The sequence below is a fragment of the Ipomoea triloba genome, chromosome 1 (genome assembly GCF_003576645.1).
Source record: "Ipomoea triloba cultivar NCNSP0323 chromosome 1, ASM357664v1".
Lineage (NCBI taxonomy): Eukaryota > Viridiplantae > Streptophyta > Magnoliopsida > Solanales > Convolvulaceae > Ipomoea > Ipomoea triloba.
This window is the reverse complement of record NC_044916.1, coordinates 8,171,888-8,183,085: the sequence shown is the minus strand read 5'-3', so window position 1 is coordinate 8,183,085 and position 11,198 is coordinate 8,171,888. Positions and strand designations below refer to the sequence as shown.

The 11,198-nt window shown below is 31.1% G+C and overlaps 1 protein-coding gene across 1 annotated transcript; it reads left to right on the top strand.

Moving 5' to 3' along the window:
* The first annotated feature begins 3,189 nt into the window (after positions 1-3,189).
* Positions 3,190-9,748, top strand: LOC115995596 (calcineurin B-like protein 3). The gene is made up of 9 exons (XM_031234682.1): positions 3,190-3,511; positions 5,033-5,183; positions 6,708-6,790; positions 6,907-6,966; positions 7,260-7,368; positions 8,266-8,318; positions 8,627-8,707; positions 9,133-9,245; positions 9,352-9,748. The coding sequence occupies exons 1-9, from the start codon at positions 3,509-3,511 to the stop codon at positions 9,407-9,409; spliced, it is 711 nt and encodes a 236-aa protein (XP_031090542.1). The 5' UTR covers positions 3,190-3,508; the 3' UTR covers positions 9,410-9,748.
* Positions 9,749-11,198: the final 1,450 nt, after the last annotated feature.

Below are 11,198 nucleotides of genomic sequence, written 5' to 3'. Positions count from 1 at the left end.
ACTTTCTTATGATATTATATGTCTCGCATATGATGTTTATATTATCAAATGAAATTGTAATTAAACTAAAATTGATAGGGAATATACCCACTGTATACCACCATACATATTTTGTACATATATTCGGTATTAGTTACAGGTCAGGGGCCTATATAAAGGACCATAGCCCTTCATTAAAGGGGAGCTCTCTCTCACTTCCTCCCTACTCTCTCTCTCTACACATTATTTTCTCTAAAGATTCAATAAAAGAGTCAAATTGAGATACCATTTTCGGCTCCTATACAATTTACAATCTTATACTATTTTCCTTCTATTTCATACAAGAGTTTGTGGATTTGCATACATGCCGGATCATTAACGCTATCAGAAATGATACTTTAGTTGCGTTGAAATGAAACTGCAGTATCTATAAAATGAAACTGAATAACATGTCTCGCATATTGAGTGTATATTGTTAAATAAAACTGTAGTTGAATTTAAATTAGTACTTTAGTTTTGCTAAAATGAAACTATAGTATGTATAAAAAGAAACTAAATAATATGTCTCACATTTTGAGTTATATTGTCAAATGAAACTATAGTTATATCAAAATGATATTTTAGTAGTGTTGTAATGAAACTACAATGTATATAAAATGAAACAAAATAATATATAGTTTCGCATATTTGAGTGTATATATTGTCCAATGAAACCGTAGTTGAATTAGAATTATAATTTAGTGGTGTTGTAATAAGACTACAATGTGTATAAAATAAAATTCAATAACAGGTCTCACTGTAATAAGACTATTGTATGTATAATGTCAAATGAAACTGTAGTTGAAACAAAATGAAACATTAGTTGTACTGCAATGAAGCTACAATGTATATAAAATGAAACTGAATATGTTATACAAACAGAACTAATTATACGGAATGGGTGCCGTTTCTTTTCATTAAAAGAAACAACATCGTTTTGGACGATGATCCACAGTAAAATTTAATTTGCCTATGCTACCTAATATTTTTCTTTTTGAGTACTATTAACTCTGTTACAATGTAGTATCAGTTCATAACTACTTTCTCAACCAAATGAAGCACAAAGAGCCAATATCACCTCCACTGAGATTCGAACCCACCCTTCTTATACAAAGTAAGTTGACCCCGCTATATTTTTATGTTTATTTTTTTGAAAAAATCTGTAATTGAAGACCGAAATGCCATTGTATTTAACCACATTCAAAAATTTTGTTGACGGAGGACCAAAAATGGTCATGCTATAATAATACTAGGACCAAATGTGGATATTTTGATAAAAGAGAACTAAAAGTGGAATGCCACCTATAAATCTAGAACCAAAAATGGAATTAACTCATATTGAGTATAAGACATGAAGATTGATCATTAAATATATTTTAAAAATCAACTAGATTACCAAAAAATAATATTTAAAAAATTTGTCAAGGTATATGGTTAAAATAACAAAAATAGAAATAAATTAAACCTCCTTTTAAATTTCCTGAATCAGGAAATAAATTAAATATATTTTTCCTGAAGTAGGAAATAAATTAAATTATTTTTTTCCTGAAATAGGAAACAAATTAACTCTTTTCTTTTATTTTTTTAAACAGGAAATAAATTAACTCTAGTTACCATAAATTTAAAAAATATATATAGATTGTTAGAATGCAAATAAATTTGGATGGCGTTTGATTTGGGACTTTTGTAACCTATTATGAGATTTGATACCGATAATCATATTTGCTTACTTTTGTAGGAAATAAATTAACTCTAGTTACCATAAATTTTAAAAAAATATAGATTGTTAGAATGCAAATAAATTCGGTTGGCGTTTGATTTGGGACTTTTGTAACCTATTATGAGATTTGATACCGATAATCATATTTGCTTACTTTTGTTATATTATATGGTTGGATTACAATTCTTTAGTTATTATAAAAGTATAAAACTCATTATATTTCTATTTTCCTACTTTTGAACAATGGAATAAAAAATAAGAAAGAAAAATAAAAATAAAATAAAAAGTTGTGCAATTATATATATATATATATATATATATATATATATATATATATATATATATATATATATATTTGTGTGTGTGTGTGTGTATGTATACGCGCACGCGTGATTTTAATTAATTAAATATTTATTTAGATTCGAATTCCTATTTATACCAAGCAAAAGAGACTCTTACTACTTTAAATCATTATCATTAGGGCCGTTCCATTAAAAATAAGGGTCTTTTCTATTTATAGAGGCAAAGAAGCATAACTCCAAAAGACATCTCAAAGACAACGATAGAAATATAAAAGATAGCTAGGTAATTGAATACAAATCTATTTGGACTTCAAGTTATTGTATTCTATAATAAAAATAAAAATGTAATAACTTTTTTTACCAAATATAATGCATACAAAATTTTTTAAAAAATACAATTTAAAATTTAATTTAAAATTAACATTTTTTGTTCATATTTAAATACAAAATTATTAACCAAAATTTCAATATCAATTTTTTTCTAAAATTTTATTTGCAATTAGAATTAAGATCAATATATAAATTCTAAAAATATAATTATTAAGTATAAAAAGAATGACTTTATATATATAAATAATGGTGTCGCCCTAGCCACACATGACCAAGACCAACCCTAGTTATATTATAAGGTAATTGATTCTCATTATAATTAAATTTCAATTTGATTGTTGTTTAATTTTTAAACAATTATTAGTTTAATTTCAATTTTAAAATTATCATTTCGATTAAATGTAGATATGTTTATTTCAATTAATTAATTTTCATTACAATTATAAATTTAAAATTAAAATAAATAAAGAAATAATTAAAATATATTAGGGTAAAATTTTGGGTCCAAAAAAAATTGAGAAAAATGTAGATATGTTTATTTCAATTAATTAATTATTTTTTAAAATTAAAATAAATAAAGAAATAATTAAAATATGTTATTTTTTTTATCAGGGTCTACAATATAAGATAGACCCTGATCTATGGTATAATTTGCCGTAGACGATGAGGTGAATATTTAGCCCACAAAAAATTTGAAGAAAAGATCTCAGTAATGAAATTTTTTTATCAAATACAGAGTATTTGATTCTCATAATCATTTAAATTCCAATTTTGAATATGCTTATTGCTGATGCTTACCCAAGTATTTAAATGAGCATATGATTGGGCAGAGTCGCAGAGATACAAAACAACAAAGCAATCGTACTTCTCTTTCGTACACCATTCTTGAGTTTCTTTCCAGCAATAATCTGTCCCAAATCCCAATTCTCCTCTTTTTCGCAAAACACTCCAAACACATACTGGGAAAATTTAAAAACACGAGTAGAAACAGCGGAATTTGGGTCGAGGCTTGATCGGCACGAGAAAGAAGCAGGCTTAATCAATCTAGCAAGCAAGGAAGCAGATGCGCAATGTTGAAGCTTAAAATAATGATCTCCTCTTCTGCAACCACTCATCCGTCTCCCACCTTCTTTCTTGAATGGTACAATCTGTATCTCTCTCTCTCTCTCTCTCTCTCTCTCGCTCAAGATATACATATGTGTGTCTGTGTATATACGAATAAGAAATCATATGTGTGTATACAGAGATATCTCTTTTCTTAAGCGCTGTGCCGCTTTGTTTTTTGTTGAATTTTGTTGTTTCTAGATCCTAGACACTAAATTATACCATGATTGTTTGTTCCAAGTTAATGGTTTGATGGGAATAGGCAATGGATGTTCAAATCAATGCTGTATAGCCCTGTGTGTATTTACAGAGTTGCATATATGTGTTTCCTCCGTAAATATTTTTGTGTTGTTGATTCTGAGATTTGATCTGCTACTCTTTGGGTTCATTTTCAATCTGAATTCATCTTGATTGAATAGGGGTGTAAACTTCTTGATGGAATTTTAACTGTCTTTGTTTGTTTGTCCACATCTTGTGTATGTGAGTTTATGTTTTACAGCGCTATGGTGTTGAAATGCCTTGCAAAGGAATATGCGGATCGTTTCAAAATTCGATTGCAGCAATATTGTATTGTCACTTGTATGAGATGTAGTAATTGGGATTATACTCTTGGTATTCAAACTTCTCAACAAAGGAGAAGTAAATCCATGAACTGTGTAGTGATGTGTGTTAATAAATGTGCTTTCAGATAATGGCTTAAATGAGCAAACCATTTTTGTTAATTTCTCTGAGACTGTCTTTGTTATTGTAATGCGTTCTGTTGTGGGATGTGGTTTGGACACCATGTGTTATCATATACTATCACATCATGCTATGGTGCCAAGTAAGGATGAACATGCATAGTGATCATTAATATTATAATGCTAGGCTGTTGGCAGGCTTTCTAAAATGTACTCAAACCGCCAGCTTCCAATCATAATAGTTAAAAAAAATCTGTATAAAAATCAATCAGGTTTTCTCTCCTCAAATGCATTGAAATGTGTCATTTAACTGCTGTGTGCTCAGTGAAATAGATTAGCAATTGACTGAAGTTAATGCAAATGAGATGATATTAGTTATTTTCTATAAAGTCTTATTTATATTATTTGTAAGGTTTGCCTTTTGCACACAGAAAAATACCAAAACATAAAAAAACCACATTAATGTATAAACTGTTAAAGCATACAATGTATATATACTTGCACTGGATCTTATTATTTAATTAATGGAGATATAAGTTCATTGATAAATCATAGTCCAACTGTCCAAGTGTTTCTCAGTTCATACCTGTTTTTAAGTGTTGTGAAATTCATCAAGCTTGTATACTCATTTGGTTGCCCTTTGGTATGTGCTGAAACGTCATTGCACCCAGCTAAATGATCCCTTTGTCATCATTTTCTGTGCATTATATAATTCTATTGTTTGCTAGGTAAATATCAAGGTTGGACAGATATGAGTTTTACTAGGCATTATGAATGGGAACAAACAATAATCGTTTTTAATCATGAACTCTCGCGTTACAGACTGAATTTCTTTTTTGGTTAGGTGGTAACTGAATAATGTGAGAATTTTTGTACAGGCATGGAGTGTTCTGAAAATTGAGACCATGTTGCCGTGCCTAGACGGAGTAAAGCATTTGTTTGCTTCTGTTGCAAATTGCTGTGATACTGATTTGGCTAAGCAGCCCAGAGGGCTACAAAATCCTGAAGCTCTTGCAAGGGAGACAGTATGTAAGTCATGCAAATTTGTGGCTTCTCTTCTTATCATGGCTTGTCTTGGAAAACAGTAAATAACATAATCCTGTTTTGATTGTCATAACCTTTTTTTTTATGCTATTATGTGTTGGCTTTAATTTGTTTATTGGCATCTTTTCATCTTCTTTTATGTCATTGTCTGATTCAATCTTTTCTCTGTCCTGCCCACTGCTTCTGTTGTTACAAATTTTCTATTCATGTCACACTTCCTTGAGCTAAATGTAAAATATGTTACACCATCAATTTTTTTATATTGCATAAATACACTACTTCAAACTCTATTTAGAAACAAAGGATGCATTAAACTGAATTGGAATTTAATGCTGCTATTTCTCTTGAAGAACTTATTAAATGTCCTTGAAAAGTTTTCTCCCATGACTCCACACTAAAAAAATCCTTGAAGTATTATCGTTCAGACTTTAGCCAAGCTGGCTGTCCAGTGTATGGAATAGGACAGTTAATATCTTCTATATAAAAGATGAGTAAGCCCCATCTAAGAGCTTCTAATTGAGATTTGAATATGCACTAAAGTGCAAAAAAAGTGTTGTTTTTGGATCAACCCAAAGCCCGAAAGGGTTTTATGAGATAATAAAGGTTTGTTGAGTGCGTCATGTCTGTCAGATTAAGAGACAATTAGATGTAGTGTAGATTTTAGACTTTTTTTCATAAATTTCTATGGCGTATTTTGAGGTTTCTTGTTTTAAATTATGCCTCTTTTTTTTTTCTTTTTTTTTTTTTTTTTAATCTTCAGAATAGGAGTATTCTGGCTATTTAGTATTCAGAGGGATTTGCAGTTTCTTTCTTTTTTCTGCTAGTTTTTTGCTTGTGGATGGATTAAGCTTGTGTATACTGTAAGTTAATGAAGCTCTTCTTGGTGAAACTCCTAGAAGGGCACTTAGACCTTTCAAGGATTCTATCTTTTCTCTATCTCAAGTTAACTTTTGCTCAATAATGCTCTTCACCTGTTATTTTCCTGATCGTTTGATCTTTGATTTGGAGTCTTCATAATGCTTTATCCAAGGGATAGTAGAAGAGATACTAACAGAAGAAAGGACCTATAGTTAAGACATTCGGTCTTTTTTTGTCTTCCATTTGTCTGGAAAGCTCTGTAGGTTTGGTAATAGATTGGACTTTTTAGACATGTAAACACAAAACTGATGACCTAGGTTTTGTCATGAAGAGGACTTTCCATTAGCTAGAGCATCTCTTATTAAATATATTTATTCTTAGTATTTGTGCAGTTTGTAACGTCATTTAGTTCTCGGTTTCCATTTCACCATTAAAATAAATGTATTTCCCACCTAGGATGCAGTACCCAATCTTGCATCCTTGTTTATCACCAATTTAGGGTGGAAGAAACATACCTAGCATCCATTTGGTCTGGTCTACCTGCTCTAATGATCTGAAGTGATGCACTGCCAATAATTCCAATAGTGGTTTTGAACTTTTTCATCTTAATTGAGTTTCTAATAAGTTTGCACTCTTTCCATTAAAATGCAGTTAGTGTAAGTGAAATAGAAGCATTATATGAATTGTTTAAGAAGATAAGCAGTGCTGTGATTGATGATGGGCTCATTAACAAGGTAACATTTATTGCTCCCTATCTTACTATGTTCAAATTATTCTGTCTCCGTTTGATTTATTTCTTTCCTTGTTTCAGTTTTTTAATGCTCAACTATTGATTATTAACCAATTTCAGGAAGAGTTCCAGCTCGCACTGTTCAAAACAAATAAAAAGGAGAGCTTGTTTGCTGATAGGGTACTGTTTTGTATGTTTAGTATTTGAATTCATTTATTAGCTTCAATCTTAGAGAGTTGCAAGACTTCATTCTCATATGACACTAGCCCTAAAAGTTTTACTACTTTTACTAACTTTTGCTGCAGCTCTTGACCTTCATACATTTATGTGTGTATGCATGCGTATATGTGTATGTGTGTAGGCACTCTGTTTCATACCAAACTTTCTACGCCCACCAAAATTCTCCCTTTGTTCTATGTTGTATATTTCTGTTTCTATTATCTAATAATAATGAAAGTATTTATATGATTCAGGTTTTTGACTTATTTGACACAAAACACAATGGAATCCTAGACTTTGAAGAATTTGCTCGTGCTCTTTCCGTGTTTCATCCAAATGCTCCTATTGAAGATAAGATTGATTGTTAGTGTCTTAATTTATCCTTTCCTTCAGCATTACTTTATTTTTCATAGTGCAATTAGCCAATTATATCTACTATGGAGTTAATGACATTAAAACCCTCTTCCCTGCTTGAGCCTCATCTTCCAATTTAATCTCATAGACTTAAATGCAAGTGGCGCATTTATGAAGAGTCTAAGCAAAATTGAACTAATTTTTGAGGTGCTGGTTAGTTACTGAGATGGGACCTGTGAAATTTGAATGCACCAAGGTGCATTTATAACATAATTTTTCTACTTTTGGTAATAAATTGAAGTTGTTCATTTATATGTGTGCTAAATTTTGTAACTTCCTAAAAAGGAAAATCATGTCAATCATTTTGTATATTACATCAAAGGAAACTTACATGTAACCACTTTACCATCAGAAATTTAATTGCATATATGTTTTTCGTTCTACCAAAAATATGGTTACTATAAATCTTTGTCCCCTTAGTACTGAAAAGTGCTTTATCAACTTAACTGCATGACTCTCTAAAAGGTCTATATATGTGGGATCGACATGTTACACTAAATGAATATATAATGAATCCTTTGGTTTACATCATGGCAGGCGTTAAATGAATACTTTTAATACCAGTGGTAAAGTGATTTTTTATTTTCCTGTTTGAAGGAACTGTTGAAATGAATTCAGATTTTAAGATGTTGGAATACAAAAGACACAACATAATTATGCTCTTTCAAGCAAGGATGCATTTACTATTATGACTGCATGAGCTTGCTAGTAGATTTATTATGCTCATCACTAGAATTTGTCCCTCACTTTTTCTTTTTCCTTCCTTTTAATTTCTCCATCTCTCTGCAGTCCATGGAAACCTAATTCTTTTATCACACTGGTTATTCTGAAATTCTCTTATTGCAGTTTCATTCCAACTATACGATCTCAAGCAGCAAGGATTCATTGAAAGACAAGAGGTATTTTCATTTTTTTGGTATATTGGTTTTAATGTTTTTCCTTTCCAGTGATACCACAAACTAGGAAGTCCATGTTGATCATACTTTCTAGTTTCTACCTTTTGTTATCAAAATTATAGACGTAGCTGCATGTAGAAACCTCTCACTTTCTTCGGTTGCAGACCTTTTTGTGTCTGCAATTTTTTTGATGTGGCAGAGCAGTGGTAGTACTTTTCTGGTAGTGGCCGTTTAGGATTTGTTTGCTTGTTTGTATGTTTTATTTTTTATAAATGCTCTTCAATCTTATTTGAGCATTGTTTCAATTGTAGGTGAAGCAAATGGTAGTGGCTACACTTGCTGAATCCGGCATGAACCTTTCAGATGATGTTATAGAAAGTATCATTGACAAGGTAATTGTTTTCATCTTCTCTTACATAACATTTGACAAAGCTAATCTTACTTGGATCAAGAAAATCCGTGTAATGCTGGCAATGTCCAAAGAAATGCTCTTTCGCCTTTTAAAAATGGATGATTTAGTAGTAGGCTCTAGTTTCATGTTTCTCAATTAGCATCATGTTAATAAATGTTTGATGGAAGTTATTTGCAAGGCATTATGTAATTCTGAGTAAAGGTAATAGTGGCACAGATCTTATATCCTTCTAGGTCTCTTCTTGGCTTTACCAAAAACTTGGCAAGCTTGAACTTAGAGATTAATTAAAATTTTGGAAGGCTCAATAGCATCACAATAGACTTGATCAACCTCCTTTATATCCTCCCCACCTGTGATGTGATAAGTTTAGTTAAGAATTCTGTGCTTCTTTTACATAAACCTCAGACCTTTGAAGAAGCTGATACCAAACATGATGGAAAGATTGACAAAGAAGAGTGGCGTAGCCTTGTCTTGCGCCATCCATCTCTCTTGAAGAATATGACCCTTCAGTACCTCAAGTAAGTTACACTATAGATCGGTCTAATCACTAAGCATAGCATTGAAAACTTCACCTCACTTCTGTCTCTAATATTCGTTGCCTTTGGATTTATCTTCTGATGACAGGGATATCACAACCACATTCCCAAGTTTCGTATTTCACTCACAAGTGGATGATACTTAAGTCCGAGTTGGTATCCAAAGCCAAAGGGTGCCATATCTTTCCTCCTCGACAAACATGAACATGCTAATTTTTCCTAAAGATTTAGGAAAGGAGCTCTTTAATTGTTGGATGCAAGAAGGAATGTTGAGTTGTTTTTGTTTTGCTTTCTTGACTTTATCCTTGTTGAGAAGGCTAAATCAGCCTATCAACATCTTTAGACCATACATTCCTATTTAGAAACATGGTAAAGTATTCTGCGTTTCCTTTTACATGTTTAAATACATGTCACCATGGGGTCTTTCATTTAAATTTTTGTACATTAACAAGTTTTTTTCCTAAACAATGCAAGTTTTTATCAAAGTGATGTGTTTTTTTGTTTTGCTCTAAAATGATATGATAACTTTTCTTTCAAGAGTATATAGATCTTGTCCATCTAATATTTTGCCATGGATAAATGAGATAGAAACAACTATTCTCATGTTATCTTCCTCTATATGCGTGTGAGCATTATTATTTTTATTGTGTTGTAAGTGTGTACTTTTAAAGTTTTGGAAGTGCACTTTTAGACTTTTTTAGTTACATTTTTAAATAACATAGATGAACATTTAGAGTTCTTGAATTGCACATTTAGAGTTTTTAAAATTCACTTTTAAATATTATATTGTGTATATTAAAAATTTATATTATGTACTTTTAGATATCACTTTTTTGTTCTAGTACTTTATATACTTTTATAGTTATAGTGGTGCACTTTTTAATGTTAGTGGCTTTCAATCTAAGAATGAGTTTTACTTGGGAGGATGAGGATCAACATGCAGCTAAACTTGTCCTTGGTAATTCTGTAGGCACTATCAGTCTAGAACTGTTAATATGGGCTTTGCTCACTGAGAGCATCCCTATCAAGAGATAATACTTGGTTATTGTCAGAGAATTATATACCATGGCATGCTCCAAGAACTCCTGCAAAGCATTGGGATATTTGGCTTCCCAAGAAAAAATATAATTAATGCTCCATTTATTGTTGTGCGCGTGCAGCGCGTCAGGCTTGCCTTTGTTTTATTTTTTTCCCCTTCTCTCATTTTCTCTATCCTAATCATCTTCTCTCATTTTCTCTATCCTAATCATACTTACAAAAACTCTTCAATAACCACCTCACAAATAATATATAGAGAAAGTTTGTATAATGTACATTTTTTTTTAATACAACTAACTCACACCCTATTGGAGCACAAAGAGTCAGTATCGCCTCCACTGAGGATTGAACTCATGACTTCCCATATGGAAAAGCCATTACTCTGCCATCTGAGTACAAGGTGCTTGGCATATAATGTACATTTAGTATACATTATTTTGTATAATGTACATTTTTTTATGATCCACACAGCACTGTGTGAACCATGGTCCACATAATAATTTGTCGTCCCTTATATAGGTAGGGGGTGGGTCTTAAATTTGGCGGCCGGTTAAAGAGTGGCCCTTAAAGGCCCACCCCACTCAACTCGCAAGTGTAGGCAAGGCATGCCTACCCTTATTTTAAAAAAAAAAATAGTAAATTATCCGTGCAATGAATGGATAAAATATTGGTCCCAAAAGTGCACCTTAAAAATTTATCTCTAAATAAAATACAATAAAGCATAATCATTTTGAAAGTAATAGGATAGAAACGTAATAAAACTATAGTTATGAAAAAATTAGTATTTAAACATGACTTACTTGTGATCTTGAATTTATATTATATAAAGTATATTATATATAAAATTTAAAGTATTGATGATATTTGCAATTATGTTATGTTATTACTTTATTCCAT